The sequence below is a fragment of the Chamaea fasciata genome, unplaced genomic scaffold (assembly GCF_029207755.1).
Source record: "Chamaea fasciata isolate MVZ Bird 193981 ecotype frontalis unplaced genomic scaffold, bChaFas1.0.hap1 SCAF_17, whole genome shotgun sequence".
Classification (NCBI taxonomy): Eukaryota; Metazoa; Chordata; class Aves; order Passeriformes; family Sylviidae; genus Chamaea; species Chamaea fasciata.
Genome location: NW_027094102.1, coordinates 7,417,829 through 7,443,363, shown reverse-complemented (window position 1 = coordinate 7,443,363; position 25,535 = coordinate 7,417,829). Strand labels below are relative to the sequence as shown.

General features: G+C 47.4%; 1 protein-coding gene across 2 annotated transcripts; it reads right to left on the bottom strand.

Moving 5' to 3' along the window:
* Window positions 1–227: 227 nt before the first annotated feature.
* Window positions 228–23,006, bottom strand: CSNK2A1 (casein kinase 2 alpha 1). 2 transcript variants are annotated; one of them, XM_066199077.1, is made up of 14 exons: window positions 22,920–23,006; window positions 10,927–11,120; window positions 9,815–9,926; window positions 8,797–8,898; window positions 8,328–8,378; window positions 7,553–7,612; window positions 6,849–6,932; window positions 6,356–6,466; window positions 5,448–5,549; window positions 4,452–4,552; window positions 3,604–3,752; window positions 2,245–2,331; window positions 1,437–1,589; window positions 228–567 (listed from the first exon to the last, which is right to left on the bottom strand). In XM_066199077.1, exons 2-13 carry the CDS (start codon window positions 11,025–11,027, stop codon window positions 1,474–1,476), a joined length of 1,176 nt encoding a protein of 391 aa, XP_066055174.1. In that variant the 5' UTR covers window positions 11,028–11,120; window positions 22,920–23,006; the 3' UTR covers window positions 228–567; window positions 1,437–1,473. The 2 variants fall into 2 exon arrangements, with proteins under 2 accessions (XP_066055174.1, XP_066055173.1); XM_066199076.1 differs by having other exon boundaries at window positions 228–1,589.
* Window positions 23,007–25,535: the final 2,529 nt, after the last annotated feature.

The following is a 25,535-nucleotide window of genomic DNA, read 5'->3' as shown; positions in this document are numbered from 1 at the left end:
CCCCACCATCATGGCTGAGACAGAAAAGGAGGGTTTTCTGTTATGGCAAAAGATCCTTCTCCCAGGAGATACTTTGGCTTGTGACATCTGTGTAAGGCTTCTCTGCACTGCTCCCCATGGGTGTGACAGGGACATGGCCTGCCCAGGGCACATGTGGCTGTCACCACGCCTGTGTCAGTGTATGACCACCCCAGGGAGGCCTCTACACAGGGAACTTAAATCTAACCTCGATAAATAAAACCAAATGTTTATTTACACCAAAGAATTCCAACACTGGATCTTTCACATATGAAGGACAAAGTATATATACACAGCAAGGGGTAGCAGGGCTGTAACAAGGGTGCTTTTCCGTTGTCAATGATAATATTTGTCCACAATTACTGATCTACCATTTCAGTTTAAGTTAACGTCTCCTCGCTCCTTCCTCTCAGTGCATATTTACAAGACTGTGAGGTAACTGGTATTCTCACCACATGGCACGTGAGGGAGGGGATGGTGGGTGAAGATGTGGGATCGGACTTGGCGCAGTCTGATTTTTCCAGCTTTAAGTAGCCACCAGCTCGAAACCTATAGAAACAATTTAAAAACAATATACCCAATAACAAACTAATTCCAGAGATCCAGGCCAAGCAATGGCTGGAAGAATCCTCCACGAGAAAGGGGCTGATCAGAGCAGGGCTTACTCTACAGGAAAACCTGTCTCAGGAGGTGCCAAGGACTCCAACTGGATCAGTAACTTCATTTTTAAGACTAAAATTACATGCAAAGGGTGAGTTAGCATTCTGGTTGACTCCTAAGGAGACATTATCCAATCCAATTAGGGTTTTGGACACTATCTGCATTTATTCCTTTTAAGCTTATCCCACCTCTCCCTACTGGAATTGTCTCCTCAGTGTACCCTGGCTGGGACATATGCAGGACATGGGGTTCAAGTGAGTGGTACTTTTAAGAATCCCCTCCCCTGCCTCATGAAGACTTGATTTGGTAGTCTCTGGAGAACAGCACAATCCCCCAAGGTGTAGGCTTGTGGAGGAATAATGGTGGGAACATGAAGAGAAGAGATTTCCAGCAGGATGCAAGAGCTTGGAAATGCTGTTGATTCATCTTTGTTATTACATGAAGAGCTGTTTTGTTGTTTTTTGTGGTTTTTTTTGTTTTGTTATGTTTTTTTTGGGAGGGGTGGGGGCAGGGGGAAGAAAAACTGTCCAAGAAGTATTCCATCTGTAGGTATTTTCAGGGAATCCCCTGAGTTACGAAAAGTTCAAGTAAAAAAAGAAAAATCAGCCTATAATAATTTTGTATATAATGACTGAACTACTATAAATCCACAAGCAACAGTTCAGACACGGTGTCTCCAAAGCGTTCATCCCCTCCCTTCCCCTGCCAGGCACGAGCTGCGTCCTGAGGAGAGGTGGAGGGGGAAACCTCTTCCCCACCTGACTCAGCTCAGGCAGCAGGAGACAGAGCCCGTCACTACTGCTGGGCGCCCGCAGCAGCTGGAACCGGCATCCCCAGAGTGGTGGTGGCAGAGATGACGGGTGAGCCTGCTAGAGGTCCAAGGGGTGAAGGTGTTGGCACTGAAGAAATCCCTGGAAGAGAGACAGGTAAGCAGGAATTAGAGTAACAACAGCACAAGGCTATCCAGGACAGCTTCTGTAATCAAGTGGGAGCTTTGCTGGGTCAGTTATGTTTTCAGAGCTGCCAAAATGAGCTGAGATTAAAGATCTGTCACTATTCTCTGCAGCTCTGGGAAGGGCAGATTTGCACACCCCTGAGTGTCACTGACGGGAAGAGATGTGGCAGGATCACAGAAGGGTTTGGGTTGAAAAGGTAACTTTAAAGCTCCTCTTGTTCCAACCCCCCTGTCATGGGCAGGGACACCTTCCACTAGACCAGGTTGCCCCAAGCCATGTTCAACCTGGCCCTTAAACAATTCCAGGGATCTGACAGCCACAACTTCTCTGGGCAGGCTGTGCCAATGGACTGTCCTTCAAGCTGCTGCCAGAAAATCAACTGCAAATAACTTCTTAAAATGAGACCAGAAAAACAGGTCAGGCTGCCCAAGGCCTTACTTATCAGACTCTCCCACCCACTTTGCAGCTCTCCTTGCCCTTGTCCTCAGTCCTGGGAGATGACCCAAAACTGCCCTGCCTGCTGAACTCTCCCTCCTGGGTCCTCCCAGCCACCCCACATGAAACAAATGCTTTAGCACACCAAGCACCAAGGGGAGTTGACAGAACTGACCTGACATCATGCTCGCACTGCTGACAGGAGTGCTGCCACCCGGCATGTTGGACGAGCCCATCCGAGCCTGGTCTTTCACAATGGGATCTAGGAAGAGCATACTATCAATAAGTGCTGTGTTGCCAGAGAGCTGCTGAGGCACACAGACTGCCTGTGGCCTCTGTGCTCAGCCAGTTCTGGCACTCTGCCTGCGTGAAATACCATCAACCATCATCTATCAACATACAGACATTTCCACCAACTCCAGCGGGAAACACTCAAGATGGTACCGAGGTCATGTGATATTGGGGAAGGTCAGCTAAATGATGTGATTTGGGGCTCACCAGGACTTTCTGACAGGAAAAGCTGAAGGATATTATCGCAAAGTTGATCTTTCTGTGCTAAGCAACTGTGTAATTGCAGAAAGCCAAACCCAGAATATGGGTGTAGCAAGCAGAAAGACCATCACTAATTACTATCATGTGTCATGTCTCTATACACATTTTACACCTCTGTGAGCTGTCAGGTGTGTCACTAGAACTTGTCTTCCATGAGATGATCACAACTAACTTACTCTTTATTTTCAGCTGCATGTAAATAATGCTCTCTCACCTGAAGAGGGACAAACCCGTCCTGCCTCCCACACCTTCTGTGTCAGACAAGGGAATTCCAAACTTTGCTGAGCTCAGCACTATGCGTATCTTTTTGTGGACAAAAGTTAATGAACTGTTTGTCCAGCTCTCACATTCCAAGCTATTGGCTTCACTAATGTTCATACTTGCAAAACATTTCCCTGGGATTTTTCCAACAGGTGTAACACAGATCAACACTCTATTAATTACAGGGGTCTCTTCAGCAGCAGCAATAAAAACCCCAAAACCAAACCACCTGAGCAAATACTGACATTATGCATTGTTGCAGCTGCTTCACAGCCCTAGATATCAATATCTGCGAAAAACAGCAACCACTTAAAAGCATTTACTAGTGAAAGTTACATTTTTGCTTGCAAAATCAAGACCAGAATACAGCAGTAGCTAAGCAATTTAGCAACAGGAGCTAAAATGCCTGTTTATCAACAAACCAGAATTCTCCAGGTTTATCCAAACACAGGAATCCATGCACACCTGCAGAAAGCAATCCCAAATCACATGATTTAGGTGACTTTCCTTGATAGTACTTACTAATTCATAGGCCCAACACAGGCACCCAACACTGATTCCTTGGCTGGTAGAGGTGGCACACAGAGACCAGCAGCCTCAGCTCCAATTATTTGCAGAGACCAGGCTTATCATTGTTGCCATTCTCAGCTCCCAAGTGCACAAGCCACGGGAACAGAGATTTCCCAGAGGCAGAACTCTCAGGACAGCAGCTGATACTTACAGAAGTAGGGGTGTTCCATGGCTTCTCTCGCTGTGAGTCGTGACTGGTGATCATATCGCAGCAGCTTGTCTAAGAAATCCAGAGCTTCTGGACTCACCAGATGTTGGTTCTCACTGTGGACAAAGCGCTCCCATCGCTTGCGGGAGTGTCTGCAGGAAGACAGACTCAAATCAGGCCAGGCAGGGGACAGTGATGCCCAAACTCACTTTCTTATGGAGCAAGAACTGTGACAGATGTCCAGCCCTGAGGGAGGCCACCACTCTGTGCAGCAGCCACGGGACTGAGACATTCCACAACATGAAGCAGTGTCACTGTGTCTCCACGCGGTGGCACAGCAGTCACAGCCCCAGCACAGCCAGCCCGGCCACCACAGCCCCTGCGTGGCCCTGCCACGACCCCAGAGAGCAGCAGGACTAATGTTCAGAATGGATTACAGGCCTAAAATTGCAGGTTCTGCCAATCTCGTATGCACCCAACATAATTTTTGTCCCGCTATGAGGGGAAAAAAACCATATAAATTCCATCTTTAGCAGCACCTGACTTTCTGCACTCTAATGCTGAGAAACACCATTTTGTTTTTTTCCCTACAGACTGGAGAGAGCATTTGCCCTTCATGCTTTCTGCTCCAGTAGTTCCTTTATTGCCTGAATGACATTTAAAAATCTTTCCTCAGGTCCATTTCCATATAAAGGACTACTGGAAGCAGTGGCAAAAGGGACCAAAGGCACTAAGTGCCAGTTCTCCAGAATCCTGGCTGATTTCTCCCATAAAATTTTGTTCATTTCAAGGGCTCTTTACAAAGCTGTAACTGTCTGGGTCTACCAAAGAGACTCCAGACCTTAGCTCACCTGCCCAAGATGTCATTGAAACGCGGGTCCAGCTCAATGTTGTATTTGTCAATGTAGTCATACAGATCTTCTGTCCCCAGCACCTTGGCTATCCTCACCAGCTGGGAATAAACACAAAACCAAGTCACTGCTGTGAAGGAATGAAAATACCAGAGCATGCACGTAGATATAGCAGCACATCCCCATGGAAGCTGGGACCTGGTCCCAGCAGTGTTATTCAGAAGCCACAGGGTCAGCCTGTGGGTCTGGATTCCCCAGCCACACAGTCCCAGGCATCAAGAACATGCCTCCACTCACAGCTGGAGCTCAGTACCCCAAGGCAGCCAGGAGGGAGCCACAGACCCTAAAATCTCTAAAACCTGAGACCTTGCAACACTACCTCCCTTAGCAGAAAGAAAATATTCAAAACCAACTCGGGAAGGCAAGAATAACTGGTCAAAAAAGCAGAAACTCTGGATCTTGCCTGTGAAAGGTGTAGCACCACCCCAGAGAGCTCCAGAATAAAGGTCTGAGAATAGAAGGTCCCTGTTCCGAATATTTGCATGGCAGTCACATGCTGAACATGTGATAAAGGTTTAGATATAAAAATTTTGGCCTAAAGGCAACACTAAGATTTCAGAATCTGTATAAACCTGTACCAAATTCACAGCTTCTATACAGAGTCAGGGGAGAGTGAGTAGTAGCAGGGGCTTTCCACATAACACAACCTCAGGAATAGTCAAACTATGTCGTAGAACACACCAGCCTTAATACAACTTTTTCTACAGCTTTTCCCAGACACCTACTGAGGAGCTCCTAAGTACAAAGCTCTATAAATCCACTTCTATTTAATTGGTTACATAATCTTGCACACTTGAGAAAAGGAATGTGGCTTCAAACTGAGCAAAGAAGCCATTAGAGGAAGGCTTAAAAATTCTCTGGATGACTCGATAGAAGCCTAAGCAGGAAACCTTCATGGTGCTAAGAGAACAGACATTGTACATGACCAGCTCTCACCTGATCATAGTTGTCATGACCATGGAAAAATGGCTCCTTTCGGAATATCATACTAGCCAACATGCAACCCAAGCTCCACATATCCAGACTGTAATCATACATCTGTACAAAACCAGAAGGACAATTCAATTTCTAATGAATTAAGCAAAACAGACCTCCAAAACGAAAAGGGTTCCCCCTCCCCCACAAAGGTGATATGAACACAGCCATGTCATGCTGGAAACAAGTTGAACTATCTTCATCCCTAAACCACTGTTCAAGCTCAGTGTTCCAGTTACTCAAACTGGGATACAGCAACTAGCAGGACAGCAGGTATCCTAATTCCATCCCTGTTTGCCAGGATAATGAAGATCAGAGCTTTCTTCTATTTTCACTGCAGACTCCAACGTTACAAACCACTGAGAAATGTGTGTTGGGAAAGGAAGCATTGCAACAAGCAACAAAAGGTGTGGACTCCCCAGGGTCCATGGGCAGGTGAGGATGTGCTTTTTTCCAGAGCCAGCATGGTCTGAAAGTCACCCAGAACGCTGTGATTTCCATAATGCAAACTGCCATCAGATAAGGGAATGCTTTCATAGCTTAATTTAGAAGTTCATGCAGTACTTGCTGTTCCCACAGGGGCTTTGTTTCATTCCTGTACCTTACTGCAAACACAGCCTTGCTAAAAAAATATTCAACATTTGTATTCCAAGATCCATAATGATCGTTCTGCAGCTCTTCCTCAGGTCCTGAGACTACTCATTAGCTTCCTTCATTCAGTGGCTTTATGGCCACTGCTTTCTGCCATACATTTTGGAACAGACTGTCTTTAGCTTCAACTCCCTAGACATCCAAATTTTGGGTTTATTACCTTGAAATGGCACTGACTTTCCATATAAAAGTTAGTAAGAAGTCCTGGAAATTCTTACCTGATAATCTACAAGAAGTTCAGGTCCTTTGAAATATCTGGAAGCCACTCTGACATTGTACTCTTGGCCAGGGTGATAGAATTCAGCCAAACCCCAGTCTATTAGTCTAAGCTAAAAATGGTAGAAAACAAAGAAAAAAGGATCAAGGGATGCTCCAGCTTTACACTGGCTGAATGATACTAGTGAACTTAGTTTCAATTTAATTTGCAAGACTTCCATTTTCAATTAATTTGATCAGAGTGTCTGCTTACATATTCTCCCCAAACCCACATCACCAAGCAGTCTAAATTAAATGCCTCTGTTAAAAGCCTGCCTGTGGGTTACATGTGACCACGTAAAGCCTCAAAAAGCAGCACAACATTCTCATTTTACATTTGTCCACAGCATGAGAGCAGAGTCCCCCTCAGAGGTCTCACAGGAGTACCCAAAAGGGACCCCAGTTTGCTAAGAGAAAAGCAGGACCCCTCCCCGCCCCCCATCCAGCCCACACTACCTTTCTGTGCTCATGGTCAATCATGACGTTGTGAGGTTTGACATCTCTGTGCATGATTCCCATGCTATGGCAGTAATCTAGAGCCTGCAGGTGGAAGGGGACAGATGCTGGAGTCACAAGAATGTCTCTAGTTTAACCATATTCAAAAGTATTTCCACACATATCAAGTCTAACTAGATGACAATACTGTTCACTGTTAGATCCTGGACTAGACTCACTGATCACAGAAAATGCTTCCAGAGCCCCCTTTAAAAGGGAGGTCTCAGCAATACAAGTGACTTCACTTCATGTGCTTACTCATAAAAATTGCAATTTCAGAGTCTCTAAGAGCATAGTTACCAGGCACTAATGATCACACCAGCACCCCATCTCCAGACTCCTAAAAATAAATTACTTAGTTCAGAAAAATGGATGAAGACATTTGACTCACATTACGCCAGAGCACAAACCCAGCCAGTAACAGCTCACAGTTCTTTTTTCAAAGGCTACATGTACTCCTGATTTAGGATTTTAAGGTATCTCAGTGTACCAAAAAGGCTGAAAAATAGATACTGACTTGATATTTTTCTGCCCAATTTTTCCATAGGCTCTCTCTTTCCTTCCCTTAGTGATATGATGTCACTATCATCAGTGACATGAGAACCATCTCTACAGGATTAGCTGAGAGCAAATACTAGAAATACACCAGCAAAACACCAACTTACCTTCAAAATCTCATACATGTAGAATCGAATATCATAATCTGTTAATGTCTGGTATAATTGCTGTGGGACACAAACACATCATGTCAGTGTTCAACATCCAAAAAAAAAAAAAAAAAAAACACTGTTCTGGGCTTCTGGCATTCTCCAAACCTTTTTGAAGGTATAGTCCAAGTTTCCCGAGCTACTCTGATCTCACACCTGACTCTCATCAATCTGTTCCTCTCCCTTTGCAAATCCCATACATAGTTTACTTCCAGCTCTGCTCAGACAGCACATCCCGGTTCCTGTAACCATCTCCCTCTGGTTGTACCCACACAGCACAAGCACGATGGATGGCATTGCACAGCCTTTCTTCTTCTGAGGCAGGTCAGTATGAAGGAACAAAGAAACATTTAAATCCCCAGTCCCAGGAGTATGGAAGGCCACAGAAACAGCTGTCCACATTAAAAGTGGTTCTGACAAATAGTTGTACACATAAAAGCCAAATGCCTCAAAAAAAAAAAAAAAAAAAAAAAAAAAAAAAAGGCACTGATGGGCCAACAGATTGATTTGCTCCCAAGGTTAAATACCTTTTGGAATCTGCATTCTCATCTTGCAACTTTTGTGGCAAAATGGTACTGATGGACCAGTTACAACCCTCTGTCCCACCAGCATTTACCTTTAAAAGCATTTCTTATGCTGCAAGGAAATGCCTGCCCTATGTACTTTCCCTTCCCCAGAAAGACAAGTGGTTTTCAAACACAAAAAAAAAGAGAAGTCACGTGCCACACTGTACCTTAAAGTCTGTGTTGTTTACATGTTCAAAAACCAGAGCGGGTGTTCGAGACTGAAAGAGATAAAAAAGCATTCAGCCATTTTAAGTTATGTTTCCACTTAGGATAATGAATTAAATCGTTTTTTCTACTAAAACTGCACAAAGCCCCTCTGCCTTGGACATATTTATGATTCCCCACAGACACAGAGAGCAGAGCCAAAGCCCACAGCCTCCAGCAGCACTGTTTGCAGAGCGAATTAACTCATCTCAGCTTACTGGTATCTCTTCCTCACAGAGTGAGGGGCTGGAGGGACCTGTGGGGGAAGGGCCCTCTAAAAGAAGTTTATCAGATTAAGAGCTGATCTGATCAGTCAATTCAAAAGCAGGATTTAAGAGCAGGGGAAAACAAAAAGCCGGGTCAGAGCTGAAATCAAACAGAGCAACTTCACCCATAACCCCACTGAACCCCCTGAGTTCCTCCCTTACTCACCACAGGATCTTTTACTATATCTGCAAGGGTGATTATATTGGGACCGCCTCGCAAGTTCTCTAAGATCTTGATTTCACGCTTGATTTTCTTCTTTTTAACAGGCTGAAGAATAAAAACCCGAAGTGTAAGATAAAGCCCTGCAGTAAAGTGAGGTTAATAGCTCAACACCCAGATGACAACACCCAGGTGACTGCAGATCAGCAAAAGATATTGGAACCTTTGCAATTTAACCTAAGTATGCATCACCCCAGTAAGGGCTCACATATCTGCTGTCTCTTTTCTAACCATACAACACTGACAGCTACAGACAATAATTCCAAGTGAATGAGAGGTTGGAAGATGACATTTTTTAAAAAAGCTCTCTGAACATGATCTGATAGGCCAAGAGGAAATGGCCTCAAGTCATGCCACAGGAGGTACAGGTATCAGGAAAAAAATTCTTCACAGAAAAGGTTGTCAAGCCCCAGAACAGGCTGCTCCAGGGGTGAGGACATCATCCTTGAATACATTTAAAAGATGCAGATGTGGCACCTGGGGACATGAATGCTGGGGTGTTGGCTGGACTAGATAATCTTCGAGTGCTTTTCCAACCTGGACAGCTCTGTGATACTCCAAGACTTCTTAACTGGCATGTGGCAAATGTTTAACTGCGAGAAGTCCACGGGCTATTGGAGGGTCACTAAATGAAGGCCATGGCCGTGACAGCCTGCCAGGACATCGGCTCTTAGAGAAGCTGAGATTTTTGTAGTCAGCTGCTGAAATGTTGCTTAGCTCCAAGTAAAAAGGTGTTGCATGACAGAGTTTCTTTAAGACTGAGCCTAATTCCTTACAGGCAGAGATCTCACTTAATAACAAAGTGCAGGGCTTGTATCAGGAGGCTCAAAACGATGGCTTATTTCACGGAGTGACACTCCCAAGCCAGGCTTTAAGGAATTCAGCTTTATAACATCAAAAAGACCTTTCTGGCCTCCTGATCACCTCAAGACAGATTTTATCTTTTGCCCAATTCCCAGCTCACCTTGAGAATTTTAACAACTACTTTTTCATTATTTGTAATGTTGATGGCTTCAAATACTTCACTGTATTTGCCTCGGCCTAATTTTCGAACTAGCTGGTAGTCATCTTGATTTCTGTGGAGAGAAAAGGTTAGAGTTCCAAAGGGCTCAGTCATTTCCATCACAATTTTTAAACTGCTCCTTAACACTCAATCACTGCCTCACTTCCCAGACAAAAGGGATTAACTAGTGTCTTATTTCTCCGGAACTGGATGATGTAACAATTAGGAGAGAAACAGGGAGCTTATATTTGCCCAAGACAAATTCAAGCCAAAACTATGGACTGAAAGCCCAACTATGTATTTCAGTGTTCGCAAACTTGAACTATCCCTTCTCTCTATATTTGGAAGCTCCATTTTTCTTTGTATAATGTAAATTCAACAAAGCCAACAGGAGCAAAAATCTAAGTCCAATGCTGTTTAAAAACAGTCTGGGCACAAAGCAGCACTTATGTTCAGACGACTGTGTACATTCCAGAAACTGGGAACTGCACAGCTGAGGGCAGAACTCTGTCTGGGCCCTCCATACCCCAGCAGGAACGCAGAGCTATGAAGCTGCCACTGCTGTCTGATTCTGGGACACTTTAGTCATGAGCTCAATTTAGACACCTCCTTCCTTCAAAGAGAAGCAGCCATGTCTTTTCCAGGCACTCACAGAGAGCTGAGCAACAAGTAATAAAATAGTATGTACCTATTAAAACCTGTGGAGTTTCTTCACTTATCCAAGTCAGCAGCAACTTCAGTTTGAAAGTCTTTTCATTTCTTTTCAGCCCTGCACTCAGGACAGTTTAGATTGTTTCAGAAATAGATTTTCTTCTCTCTGAAAGGGGATGTTTCCTGACTACCTGGCAAAAATTCTTCAAACTTTTAAGGCAGCTCATATAAATGTTCCTCCACAACTGGGAATTTAAAAGTTTGATTTTTCTGAAGAGAAGTTGTGATCCTTTCCCTCACCATCTGCCAAGAAGCGTGAAAAAGCCTCAGGCAGCACAGGTGCCTGAACTCCCCAAGTACCACCATGCAGGATCCACAGGGATTGATCCTGGAGCAGGGACATCCAGAAGCAGCCCACTTACCCCCACTCAACAACATGCGACTCATAGTCCCAGTACTCCCGGGGTCTGTGTGTGTTCACATCCGTGTAAACTCTGGCCCTGCTCGGCACGGGTCCCGACATATCAGACAGCTTGGCAGGAGGAAATGAGATGTGAAATCAGAGGCGACCTGCTCTGCAGTGCTGACAGAGGAGAAAGGCCTCAGATTCCTCCACCTGCAGACAGAATATAAACCAGAGGTTAAATTCTCAAGGTACTTCAGAAGTATTTAAGTTAATCATTAAAAGCTGCTGCAAAGGAGAGGCTGGAGTCTGCTCAGTCACAGGCCTGGGATCGCGTGTCAGAGCTTGAAAGCCATTTGTCTCCTCTCCCTCACACAGGACTGGCCCCTAGCAAACCAATCCCCTGACCTAGTAACTTTCAGCACCTTGTTTCCAACTGCTGGTTGTAGAGTTAACTTTCCAAAAGAAAAGAACACCCTGTGTTCTGTATCTGCAGACAGATCCTCTCCTTTCCACTCCAGACTGAAAGCAACAGCTACAGGCTGCAATCTCATCCCCAAGTCTTGGGCCATCCAGTGTAACAAAATCAACTCTGCTGGGATGAGAACCAGCTTTAATCACAACCTCCTACAGTCAAAACATTAAATCTGACTGTCCAAAAGACAGCAGCATCTGTGCTGGATTATGCTGCTTTATTCAAACATGAAAGAAATGCACTGCTGCAAGGATCTGAAAATGCCCTTTGCATTCTGCTTGCCCAAAGTACCTCCAATCCTTCCTCCTTACAATGCGATTTTTGAAACGCTTCTGGTAAGTTTTGTCAGTATTGAGACTGGTCAAAACCACTCAAAAGAAAGTTTGTCTCTATGTCAGAGACAAACACTGTATTTTTATCCTGTATGCCTGAATATCATCCAGATGTGAATATTTAAGACAGTAGTAACTCACTACTGTTTTAAATCAATATTGTCCTACTTAAGATAAATGTGGTGCCCTTACATCTCTCATATCTTTCACAGGGGGGAAGTTAACACCTTTTTAGATGTTTAAATACAAGAATCCCCTTGTCAGCTTTCAAAGTAACTTACAAGCAAGGGAGCTGCAATGGAGCAGGGCAGAGCATTGTTTGGTGTGTAGCAGCACGTGGCAGAGCCATACAGCCTCTGTGTATGTGCTCAAACAGTGGGCAACACTGTTATCTGAACTAATATACTTATTTGCTATGCCAATCTTATCCCTTCACAGAAAATGGGCAACTGCCAGAGCGCAGAAGGAAGTAACAGTCCCATTAATCACACATTAATGAGACAGACCTAGAAAACTGCTCCAAGCACTTAGCTTAAGCTACTAGGACACGTCACACCAGAAGAAAACTCTAGAAGCAAAATCCTGCTCTACAGGCAGGGACCTGTTGTTTATTTGAGGTCTGCAGCACTTCAGCTCCTGTGAGGACCCAGCAAGAACCGCTGGTTGTGAAGATGGTGGAGGACCTGGGGGACACAGATCTGATGTCCTTCACCCTGTCACAGAACCTGACCAGCAGCTGATCCTGCTTCCAGAGGCAGAAGGGCATGCAAGGGCTCTCTGACATGGACAAAGCTTCCTTAGGTGGGACAGAGCTCAGCACTGGGTTATTTTTTGACCTACTGACACACAAATGGTGTTGGTGGCAGCTTCAGGTAGACAGCGTTGTAGTAATCCAGTCCAGAGGTTAAAAAGGGACACAGCACTATCCCAAAGTCCACAATGGAAGGGTGACTGAGGCCTTAGACCAATAAAAGGATGGGGCACTTCAGCTGTGTGTCCAGCTAATGGAAGAATATTAAGCATTCCTAAAAATATATTAAGTCTATTCCTGGACAAAATGCTAGTCCTCTCACAAAACACAATTTCAGAAGATGAGACAGCAATCATCTAAAACCTCAAAGCATTTATGTGGCATGACTCAGACACTTAGAAATTAGATGTCCCCAGGCATTACTAGAGCATACAAGTTTACTAGAACAGTTTAGTACAGTGAAATTTATTAGATTTCCAAGTTCAATCACTGTGTTTTTGTTTCTCATCACTCCCTGTGCTTCTGGCAGGATATGCACTAGCCCATTTCCTCTGCTCAATACTCCTTGTGAAGGAATTAACTGAACTTCTACATGTCTCAGATGACTTAGCAATTTTAATTTTTAAGCACAACCCAGTATAAATAAAGCACACGTGACTGCTCCCCTCACCCAGCTTAGCAAGATCAGTTTCAGCACAAAAAAAAGAAAAAAAAAAAAAAAAAGAAAAAAAAAAAAGAAAAATCAATCACATTATCTAAAGATAGATCAAATTTCACAGTGGCTATTTTTTGTCACGTAGCTCTAGCCTAGCTCAAGCAGCACATTGTAACAGGCTGCTCAGAGAAGGGCTTTTTCAGGAAATCATCAACTGCAGCTTCTAAGAATGGCACACAATGTCTATTTACAAGGGTAGGTATTATTGTCTACTGTTCCTTATACAGGAAGGGGAGAGAGTCTGCACAGATAACTTAATTTTAAAGCAAACAGAATTACAGACATACACAAACTTACCCTGCCTGAAAACGGCTCACTCTCTGCTCAAAACTGCCAAGGAATTTGTATAGATTTTTGCCTTCAGTGCCCCTGGAGGGGGATTATTTTGCAGAGGATCCAAGCTCTTTGGCAGAAAGGAATGACACAAATAAGGACAGATAATGGGGACAGGTGTTGACATGCAAGCATCAGTTGAGCCTGCAGTTCTAAAGCAGAAAAATCTACAGTATGAGCAGCGACTGTACCTAAAGAAGTGCCTTGAGCCTGCTATAAAAGATGAGTTCTATTTCTGCAGAATCCAAAGAGAATGTTGTCATTTATTAATTCCTGCATTAATGACAGAATCATAGAATAATTTATATTGAGAGAGTCTGCTCAACATCACCTAATCGAAGTAGATGCAGTGAGATCAGAGTCCAGTGTAGCCTTGAGCACCTCCAGAAACAACATTAAAATTTTAATTTCTCTGGAAGAGAAGTGTTTAACTAGGAAACAACCATGAGCTTTCAGGCAATGTACCAGAGGTCAGAGAGAGGAAGACAAAGCTCCCAACCACAGTCTGACACGCTGCTCACTGCCAAGGCCTGCCTGTGCAAGGACACTGAGCAGGGCTTCTCATTCAGCCCCTGTGGTGACACCCCTTGGACAGATATCACCCAAAAGAGCTCACCCTTTGGGTGATATCACCCAAAATGACAGCTACAGCAAAGGAACACCACGCCAAACTTTCACTGCTGGCTTTTTCTACACAGGCCTGTCCTCAAAAATGCCGTTGGTGTATTAGCAAACTGATAATGAGCTGATTTCTTACACAGTAGCCTTATCAAGAGGAATCCTGCTCATCCCACACAGGAACAGAGCCAAACACAACTCCTGTCCTGCTGACAGACTCCACAGGAGTGCCCAGAGCCCCAGCCCAGAGACAAACTATTGTGCTGCCACCATATAGGAATTTTTTAATTGGAAGGCCTACTAATTAAAAAAGATCAGTTCTTAAAAGTTTGAATTCTTCTAACAGTAGCCTGTTGTCTGAACAGCTTGGCAAGCTTAAGACATTTTGTGCCTAAAGTTCAACAAAATGGTAAAAAGCCTCTCAAATGTTCTCTTTATGTTCTCTTTGACTTTGATTTTTAAAACATTTTAATCTAAACCAGTTACAAACCCCCTCATTTTTAAAAAGGCATTTCATCGTCCTTACAATGCACTCCAATTCTAAAGGCAACTACGGTGCCATAAAGAATTTGATATTTTGTGAAGGACCCATACTTCCAGCACCTACTCCAATTAGTACAGGAATTTCCTACACTCTCTGTCCTTCCAGATGCATGCACTTACAGCAAGCAGCAACAAAACACAGCTAAGAAATCCATACAGATTAGTTTCTGAGAAACACACCTACTTTGCCTCTAGTAAAATTTGCCTTTTTTTTTTTTTTTTTTTTTTTTTTTTTTTTTTTTTTTTTAGTCCAGAATAACTGAGCTACTGGAATGATTTTTTTTTCCTCCTTTTAAATGGAAAATGTTCTTGGCACGGAACCTTTCTCAAGCAGTTACTCACTCAGACCTTAAAACCTCTGAAGTCGCCCCAGTATGATGCAGCACTTACATGAGCTCCCAGTGAGCTGAAAGCCAAGAGCTTCCCAGAAGACTGGTGTCCCAAGGAACTGGCAAGTGCTACCCAAGTGATGACCTTTGTGTGGATCAGGTTTGGAATATAAATAATGTAGCCAAGAACACAAGCACCGCTTGACACTGGCTTCCCTGTGGATTGCTGCTAACAGCATGCCTTGCCCTCAGTGTGAACAATATATTGCCAGAGAGATCCAAGTTCATCCAGAGGGAGTGGAGTGAACCCAGAAAACCTTCTTTAACACCACATAAACCTGGTTATTCCCAATGACCCACCTGAACTCAGCTTCAGTGAACCCACAGCAGTCCCAAAGGAGTAAACCAGGCCCTGAACTGCAGGGAGCTGGACTCAAAGAGCCAAGAAAACATTTCTGTAGCTTTGTGAATTCCAGACAAGCTCACCTGCCTCCTGAGGAGAAAGCAAGGTGGACAGATTGGCCAAACAGGTCTAGAGACTTTCCTCTCACTACTACTTTCCCCACATAAGCTCATTACAGTGGTGACTGTGCCAGCCTAAGACTGTAAACAGGCTGAGACAGCAGCGGGTTTGTTGTGAGAGAAGAAAAGCTCTGTCAGTGGAGAAGAGCAGAATTACAGTGCAGAGCCTGGAATCAAAAGGTTATTCCCCTTTCTTTTATCTACAGTTGCAAGCGAGGTGTTACCTTTCATAGCAGAAAGCTTAAACCCAGCCTCTAAAATCAGGAGTGTACAATGTGATTGGGTAGGGTGATCAAGAATTACAATTATCAGATAAAATTGCTGATGATTTCCTTCACATAGCCCTGTAATCCTCCCAGGGAAGTGCACTTGCTCCTTCACAGTTTGGAGAATATCTAATACTGGAGAAATACCTCTGAAATTAAAATATCAAGACATGCCAAAATATTGCAGTACTGCCTACTGACAGTCAACATCAATCAACACCCAGCTTACTTTTAAAGAAATAATAGTAATCAACTTTATTAAAAAATGTGCTCTATCTCACAAAAGAAACCTGATTTGTGTGTTCTCATGATGCTGAAACTTCAGCAATACAAGTACAGAACAAATGACCTCCAGAAGTCCCTTGCAACCTATATTTTTCTATGATTTTACAGCTAAAATAGAAACAAGCCTGGATTAACAAAATTGACATTTTACATCCTTTCCTGAAGATCATTTTTTACTAAAGGGACAACATAACAGAAAAGTAGATTTTATAATTTGAATTTAAAAAAAAAAAAAAAAGCTTAGGGTTGAAATCAAACTTTTCTCTGGGTATTGTTTTGGAACAGCACAGTCTGCTTTAACTGCATTTTCCACCAAAACTATTTTCCAGATTTCTTTTAAATAGCTGGTTGTGTCCAACTGTAGAGAAATAATGATATGTAATGACCTCAACATTCTCTTAAAAAAGAAACATGAACTGTTGTGATTAATTCAAAACAAGACATGGCCAGTCTGTAGGGAAAGCAGTTGACAGGTTTAGTTATACTTGAAGAAACATCTTGGAGTAATTCTGCACTAGAAACATCCTAAATTTAGATTGGCTCTTCCTACATCAGCTCCACTGATTCCTTTCTGAATTCCTCACAATTCCTGCCAATGAAGAAGTCATCCTCTGTAATGAGGACCACAATCTATACAGAAGCCACAGGAATGGTTTTACTGTAACTCCATCTTTTATGATACTCTCCACAGTCTTGGGGAAAACTTCACTGTCCCACTTTCCCAACTTGGAGAGCAGTGTCTAACGTGTCTGTCACCCTCCAGGATGCCCTGGCAGTGGCTCTGGTGCCACACACTCTGCTGGCAGAAGGTCTGTCATGCTTTGTCTTCCTTTTTGTTTGGATCTGTAACAGGTGAATTTTAGCAGAGCTCACACAAACCCCCTATGTGTCTCCAGCACCCCAGCCTGGCTGGACACCTGTCCTTCACCAAACACCACTTCTGGCAACAGCACATGGAGCTGGGGTAGAACACCGGGATCACCTCCAGCAGCAGTGACAGGAATGCTGCTCACTCCATCTCCTGAGGAATTCTGTGCACGACAGACAATTTCCCAAGGTCATGAACACTTACTTGTAGAGCTAAGTTAGCCAACAGCACATGGAGCAAAGGGGAAAGAACACAAAGACCCCACAGCTGACCTCGGATGAGGCCATGCAGCTGCAGGGGCAGCAACATAAGCAAGACCCCCAAGCCCCAGCACAGGCCCTGCCTGCAGCTTCTCCTGCCACCACTGCCAGCCTCCCACAAAGCCAGCGGATATCCTCACTGCCAGTGCCAAGCACTCCTGACACAATCCAATAAAAATGGCTGCAACATAACCAGGCACTGCCAACTTAACCTGTCTGTGCACACACCAAACAGAAACAAACTACAAAACTCTTCTGCTTGCATCTCTTCCCCAAACTGACAGTTCAGGCTGAGCAGGGAGCGCAGGAGAGGCAGGGGGATTTTCTCTGGAGGAATATAATACCCCTATAGGTCTGCCCTAAAGCCAAAGCAATACTTCAACAGGAAGCAGTTCCTTTTTCTTCCAAGAGCACTAACAAAACTCAATCTCCTACTGCTGGAGCTTTGGACAGTATTCCAGGTACCAAAACTACAGTTTCTGAGACCCCAGCAACACCAGAGAACTCTTCCTGGAGGTTCACAAAGGGGAACATTTCAGCAGCACTACAGGCTCTTCACAGCTGACATTAGGTTCCACTGGCAGCATCGTCTGGAAAGTTCTACCTCCCTAATTGCTGCTAAGTGACACAGTTGTTTTCCTCATTAATTAGTAGGCACAGAGTACTGCCAGGACAATCATTCAGCTGATTTGACTCCTATGGTTCACATGCGGAGTGGGATTTAGGTAAAACTCAGAAAACTGACCTGTACCAACCATCTGAAAAAGTTACAGTTTTAATTGATCTGATCATGCAATTCCTAGAGGCAGAAACAGTTACCAGAGCCAAAGGATAAACCAGAGGACACTGCCTCTAAGTATTTCTTCAGGAAACCCCTGTGACCAGCTGTTCCATGGGGCAAGCAGTGCACCACAAACCATCTCCCTCACTCAGCCAGCATCGAGCAGGCACAGCAAGAGACACCCGGTGCAAACCCCTGTCAGCAAAAGAAGTTCTGACATAATTCTCGAAAAATTTATCATTATTAACACAAGATGAAACTAGCTACCACCATTCCAAGAATCAAATGGAAAAACCAGCTATTAAACTCCAGCAATCAGCACTCTCCTTGACACCTTACAAGCCCCCAGTAAAGCTATTGGGCCAAAACTCGTAACTTAATTTTTAAGTTCAGTTGAAATTAATCTAGATGCTGCAGAGTGAGCAAAAAGCCGTCTTTTTCCTTCTGGAGTACAACCAAGCATGGAAGAAAGGCTGGAATTCAACAGCACACTGGTAACAGACAGAAACCTGTGACAAAGGCTGCAAGAGAAGGAACACTGCAGGAGCCCCTGCTTTTCTAGACTGGAAATTAATTTGTTGTGCGCGTCCACGCTCATCCATTTTCTGAGCACTAAAAATAAAGATTTTCTGACAACTCACACGCACATGTGCAAATGTGCTCTGAGAAAACGCCTTCTCCAGGGGCTTTGGGAACAGGGAGAGGCACCTTTTGGGCTCCCTGGACACACAAGAGGATCTGGGGCCACTTCTTCCCACCACAGGGAAGACCTTTCCCACCCAGGGAAAGCAAGTTTTGACACGGAATTCTGTATTAGCACACTGGATTCTCCCTGCACTTGGGTTAATTAAAAGAGGACTAATTTAGCCTTTGGTTGTTCCAGAAGGTGCAAGGGCAGAGCTTACTTTCTGCAAAAACAGAGTGAGTAACTTCAATTTTCCAGGTCTGCTGTTAACATGCAAGACTATCCAGTGGGAAACCTGCAGCCAAACTCTTGCCTTGACTCAAAATGGTTTTCCATCTAGCACACATTTTATTCACCACTCACACGAAATAAACTGCCATAACATGATGCAGCCATTACATGAGCAGGAGCTGGACAGCCTGCTTTAGAAACCACCTCCCTGCAAATGGTAATATTAATTAAAAAATAGAACTCAGTAAAGGAGGACATAACCTAAATCTCAGAACTAAACTCAGTGGAAAGTTAAAATTATTGAAGTCATAACCTTCCAAATGTGAGTCTGTGGTGGCACCAAGTCCACCAAGAACTCCAGGCTTCCCTTCTGCTCTTCAGCCTCTCAAAGCAGCAGCATGAAATGGGAAATAAAATCATTTGTCCAGAACAGCGTGAACACAGGAGCAGGTAAGACTTGCGTCAGGCTCATGTTGCTGCTTCTCTACTGGATTCCTAACCCGAAAATATCCATGAACCACTGACCCCACAACCACATCAACAATCCCACTTCTCATCAGTCTTTCCTACCAATATGTAAATCTGGCACCTTGATGGCAAAAGGGGCCAAAAACCAGCTTGGAAAAACACTCTACATTCAGCAACAGCACTAACACCAGCTCAAAATGCTGCAGCCTCCTCTTCCAAGCAGTTTTTTTTCAGGTTCAAAGGAGAACTCCCTTTCTCCAATTACATTCTGTAAATTCCAGGGAAGTCAGCTCTTGGAAGCCCCTGGAAGGAGATATCCAAGCTGAGAAAAATTATCCAAGAGCTATCTTGCAACAAATGTATGTAGCCGGACTAAGTCAAGGCAGTCTTTTCTGATCTTAAAATCTTGGGGGTTTTTTCTCTCAAGACCCTTATGGGACAGTAAGATCTAAGATGGCAACAATTTCATGCACAGAGTTTCTAAAACAAATATCTTAATGTAAGCAATTCCATAATGGAGAAATGGTGGAGGTGACAGGTCTGGTAACCCAGAAATAAATCCCTGCCTCTTCAGAAATGTGACACTAAATTAATCACACCACCACAATGTCACCCATTTGCTTCTCCTGTCTTCCTTTCCCTTATTCCTCAGAGGACATGAGGAAAGACAAAGAGAAAATTAGTTCTGTAAGGAGAAAATGGAGAATAACTGAAATGGAAGTATAAGGACACCCACCATTTAATAAAATTAGGAAAAGTATGGCACACGTTCCTTTTATCAGAGCAGAAAGTTCCTTTCTCCACAACTCCCCAAATCCATAACCACCTTTCAACATCCTAGATATCCCAAGATTCCTACTTCCAACACATCCCATGCTGATGAAACTAATCTGCACTGCTTGAAAATGCCCCAAATATCAAACACTAAGTCTTTCAACGTCGAACCTTCAGGAAATGGTATTTTACCAAGTTAATCCCCAATCCCAGGTTTGCATCTTCACCCTCACATCTCACCAGCTTTTCTCAAGCAAACAAGTACCATTAACTGCCCCTGCACAAAGCTCAACCACCTCAATATCCTGCAACATTCCATGATCTGATTTCCTCCATATTTGCCAGAACCTAGAGCAAATTTTATTACCACTTTTCCAAGGAGCCATAATCCCAACATCCAGCAAGCCTCACCTTCCCTCAATCTATGAACCTGTGACCCTTGCCAAAACCAGAAGACCTGTTCTGAACCTCCCACTTGGAAGTGTCTGCTTTCTCCCTCAGCATCTACCTCTCATCACATCTGTCCCTGCTCTGTGCCTCATGCCCTCACACATCACCCAGATCTTCAGCTGCACGAGTTTTTGCTTCTTTGCTGCAGCCAAAGCCAAGACTGTGTTCCCTTCCCCAACCCTATTTCAATTCCCTGTAGGCAGCAGCTGACTGACCAAGCTCTCTGCTCTGAGGGCAGGACACCCAACCCTGCCAACACACACACTGGCAATAAGGAGACAGCAAATTTCACTAACAGTAGAAATTTTGTTATCAGGTATTGACATAAATCACTAGAGAAAGGTGAAATAATGGATTTTTTTTCCCCATTGGCAAGATGGAAGGAAAGGATCACTGCCTAGCACTAAAGATGGACATTTTCCACGCTCAGAGCAAGGTCTGGACCTTTACAATAAACCCTTCCCTGCCTGGAGTCACCCCAAGAGAGCAGGGACTCCAGCCACAAGGCACAGGCAGATCCTCTCCTGAGGGCAGAGCACTGCCCTGTCCCTGGGATGGGACATCCCAACTCCAGTTTTTATCTTCCAGTCACAGACACGGTGTGTGTCCACAGAGCATGTGGTGCAGGAATTGGAACATTACCCTAATCCTGCTTTTAGGGCTAATTAAGGAACTGACAAAGCTTCACACTTCCCCCAAATCTTGCCTTGAGTCTTCCCAAGCTCGCTCTCTCCTCACCTAGCAGAAACTTTGCCCTTTTCTACATCACACCAAAACCAGCAAACACAGGATGAGCTATTCCTCTGCCCCAGCTGATGATGCACCCAGAACCCACACTGGATTCACATCCAACGCCCAGGTCTGCTGGCAGGATGGCACAAGCCCCAGCTCTGAGTCTGAATAATTTGAGCAATTCTGTTTCAGAAAAGAGAGCGTGTTCAAAGAACAAAGGAATCCCTGCCAGCCCCAAGCAGAAACGCTGGGTGTCCACTTGCTTTCCTCTCAACAGCTGCCACCATGCCCAGTCCCCTCTGGCAGGGGCTCTTCCCAACCCATCTGTGGAGTGACCCAGGACTGAGCTTTCCTGAGGAGCCAGGTGAGCACATGGCACAACATGTCCCTTTCCAGGGACACATCCCCAGTTCCAAACCTGACACCAAGGGTCAGTGCAAGAGCAGCTGCCCAGGGCCCAGGGTCAGGTCTGAGCAACACAAATCCCAAATCACCGAGACCCCTCTCAGGGGTAGCAGGGTTGGAACTGACTCACAAAGAACATCAAGTCCAACTCCTGACCCTGCACAGGACACCCCAGCAATCCCACCCTGGGCCTGAGAACGTTGTCCAAATGCTCCTTGAACTCAGGCTTGGGGCTGCCACCACTACCCCGGGGCCTGTTCCAGTCTCCATCCACCCTCCAGGTGAAAAACCTTTTCCTAATACCCAACCCAAACCACCCGCACAAAGCTCCATGTCGTTCCCCCAGGTCCTGCAACTGACCACAGATCAGTGCCTGCCCCTCTGCTCTGCTTGAATATTCACAATCCAAACTTTATTGGTTTTACCCAAAGCTCTCAGTAAGAAAGAATTAAGTGACCTGACAGACATGTGGTTCCACAATCTTATCTAACCCCTCTCTTTCAAACCACATTTTACCAACAGCCACACTGCTCTCGGTCCCAAGGCACAATTAACTAAATTACAGCGAGGGCAAGACTGACCATCGCTCCTTCCACAGACGGGTGTGGAAAGCCGTGAGAACGACCTTCTCCTCCACCCAGAAAGGCCCAGAACGGAGTCCCTGCGCAGCCGGGGGTGGGAGCGAGCACCAACAGGCCTTCCCGTGCCCCTCCGCATCTCCGCGCTTCTCCGGGCAGGGTGGGGAAGAGGCAAGATCGAGCGATTTAGGTAAATAACACCTACACGGCCCGAAGGTGCGAGCTGGGAGAGCCGGGGGAGGGGACGGCTCCCGTTCCGCGGGGCCCTGCCCTTCCTGCGCGGCCGAGCGCGGCCCCGCACCGGGCTGGGGGCAGCGGGGCGGCCCCTCCAAGGCCCCTGCCCGCTCCCCCCGGGGACTCGGAGCCCCTTGAAGGGCAGCAGGCGGCGGGACGTGCCCTCCCCGCCGCACCGGACCCGCCCGCTCTGCCCGTTCCCCCTCAGCGCCGCCGCGGCCCCGCTCTCCTGAGGGGCAGCCGCGGCCCCCCGGCCCACACCGCGCCCGCGGCGGGGGGGCGGAGGAGCTCAGGAGGCACAGCGGCGCCTCCCCCCCGCCGCCCGCTCCGCCCGCCACCGTCGCGGGGCCCCGCGTGGGCGCCGGAGCCGCCGGTACCTGGCGCGGCCGCTACCGCCGCCACCGCCGCCGCACACAGACAATATGGCGGAGGCACAAGGCTCGGCCGCCGCCGCAGGGACCAGAGCGAGGCGCGCCGGAAACGGAAACCGCGCGAGCCCCGCCACGCGCCGCGGGGGCGTGCGCAGGGAAGGGTGGAGCTCGCCGCGGGGGGCTACGGGAGTTGTAGTTCGTGATGGTGGCGGCGGTGTGGGGAGGACGTGGGCTTGTTCCCGCTCCGTGTCCAGGTGTGTCCTCGTGAACCGCGGGAAGGTGGAGGGGCCCGTGTCGGCCTCCGCGGCGCCGGCGGGAGGCCCGACCGTAAGCGGTGACCGCTTGGGCCCAGCCCCTCTGTGGGGCTGTGCGCGGGAGCCGCCGCCAGGGGGCGACTGCGGCCTGCGGAGGTGCCCCGGTACCGGCCCTTTCCCTGCCCTTCCATTCTCCCCGGTACCGGCCCTTCCACGGCCCTGTCCCCGCCGTTCTTCAGCCCTTCTATCAGCCCTTTTCCGGCCCTTCCACCGGCCCTGCCCCGGCCCTCCCAGACCCCCGGACTGCCGCAGAGCGGTGGGGTCCCGCCCGGTGTGTGGGGTCTCGGGCGCTGTTCATGGAAGGGGCTTCTCCCTCTGCTGAGCCGGCAGCCGGCCCAGCAACCAGGTCAAGCCTGACCCATTCCAGCACCCCATGACCTTCTCTCTCTGCGTTTCACCTTCTTAGTCCAATTTCTTGCCTGTGCGGCCCAGGACATCCCTTTTCCCCCAAAGGACTGGCCACAGCGGATGGTCCAACGACCCATCTGGCTGAGGCTGAGCTAGGGCAGACGCCGAGGTGGGCGGAGAGGCATCCAGGTTCAGCCTGAGCAAGGGCAGGAGCCTGGGCTCATGGCATGCTCAGACCAGGGCCAGCCGGCGACGTGCAGCCCTGGGTTTGTCACCATCCTCCCACCATGTCCAGGCTCTGGCTTGAGCTGTGAGCCAGCCTGGAGGGGAGGGGGCTGCGCTGAGCTATGTCTGCACCCCTTTTACCACCCCCGCAGATCTCCCCATGTCCTTCAGAAGGCAGCCAGCCTCCCCCCCCCACCCCGAGCTCATGGAAAGCTGAGCAGGGCCAGGCTTCACCCCGCTTCCCTCCCGGTGTGGGAGTCTCCCCCAGGGGAGGCCGCTGGCCCAAACCTCGCAGCCCCTCACCCCGGGTCACTCCCATTAGGTAAAGGAGCAGCTCGTCCTGGCGGGGGTATCTCCCTCTCGCGCTTTCCTTGTATTGTACGGGCCTGGGTCATCGAGGAAATCTTACAGGTCCTTCTGCTGCCGAGTGGTCACGGGGGAAGCCCAGCCCCCTTCCCCCCATTGTCAGCGGCCGGGCCGTATCCTCGCTCCAAGCCCCGGCCCCTAAAAATAGCTCTTTGTCAGGCGATTGTTCCGACACCTTCGCGGCGGCATTGACGTGGACCGGAGCGGGAGAGCAGTGGGGTAGGTGGAGGGGAAGGGCTGGAGGTCCCCCCTGGGACCACTCTGAGGATTTGCCGCTGATAAGGGCCCCTGTTGTGGGGAAATGGGCTCCTGGCGCGAGGCACGGTGCCGAAGGCCTTCCCGTGCCACTGCTGCCTGCTGGTCACCTCTCCCCCACCTGCCCCAGCCCTCCTGCCAGCCCCGCACCCCACACCACCCTGGGTCACCAACTGAGGGAAGTGTCTTCCCAGGGCAGAGGGGGGCATGCAGCCCTCCCAAGACCCCAGTTCAGATTCTGCAGAGTGGGGTCCAGCTCTGTCCCCCCAAACCGGCTCCCTGGGTTGCCCCTGCCCTGTTCACCCCATTGGGGCCAGGGCAGGCAGGGGCAGCCCTGGGGGAGTGAGGCTGCCCATGTATGGGAAGGCCATGTTTTGGAGGGTTTAAGGCCATCCCTGCAGCACTGTTCCTGCCTTGAGCATCTGCAGGGATCCCCTGCAGTGAGACCTTTTCCCATCCCCTCTCAGAGCCCCATCTCCAGCCACGCTGCCTGTTTGATGGAGTGTAGGCCCTGCCGTGGGATCCCAGGGAGCCGGCACCACTGCAGGGCATGTGCTGGGAAAGGGGCTGTGCCATGGAGATATCCTGGGACAGCCCCCTCCCTTGTCATCCCCTGCCACCCACTGCCAGCTGAAGGTGATGACCCCCCTGGGCCCTCTCCTGCCCAGCCACCCCAGCTGCAGAAATAGGATTTTTTTTCCCATGAAAAGGTTTGGATTAAAATAACCTCCTGGCCCAGATCCATTTTTTCTGATGTGGCTGGACATGTTTGCCCACAGCCCTGCTGGGTATCCAAGCCCTGACCCTCCAGGCTGCTGTCCCCATAGTGGGGACATGCCTATCCTCTGCCTGGCCTTCAGGGACGTATCCCTCTCCCAGCCATGCCCAGCCTCACTGACTTGGAGCCGCTGGCCCTGCTCAGCTGCTGTCCACAGGCTGAGCTGAGCCCCCAGGGCCACTGGCTGTGGGGCAGGGCACGGGGCCAGCCCTGCTCTGATTACCCCCAGCGCTTTTTCCTTTTTCTTCCTTAATTTACTGAGGGCTAAATCCAAATATTACAACTTCCCCTCCGCGCCGCTGGTTACGCAGGCGGCCCCGGCCGGGCATTGTCTTA

Bases quoted from the DNA above. Each gene is read 5' to 3' on its own strand.
- CSNK2A1 (XM_066199076.1), bottom strand. From the start codon at position 11,027: ATGTCGGGACCCGTGCCGAGCAGGGCCAGAGTTTACACGGATGTGAAC. The intron at 8,379-8,796 runs GTGAGTAAGGGA...TATCTCTTTCAG, and splicing joins ATATAGTAAAAGATCCTGTG to TCTCGAACACCCGCTCTGGT. The intron at 4,553-5,447 runs GTGAGAGCTGGT...GTTTATTCCCAG, and splicing joins GTCATGACAACTATGATCAG to CTGGTGAGGATAGCCAAGGT.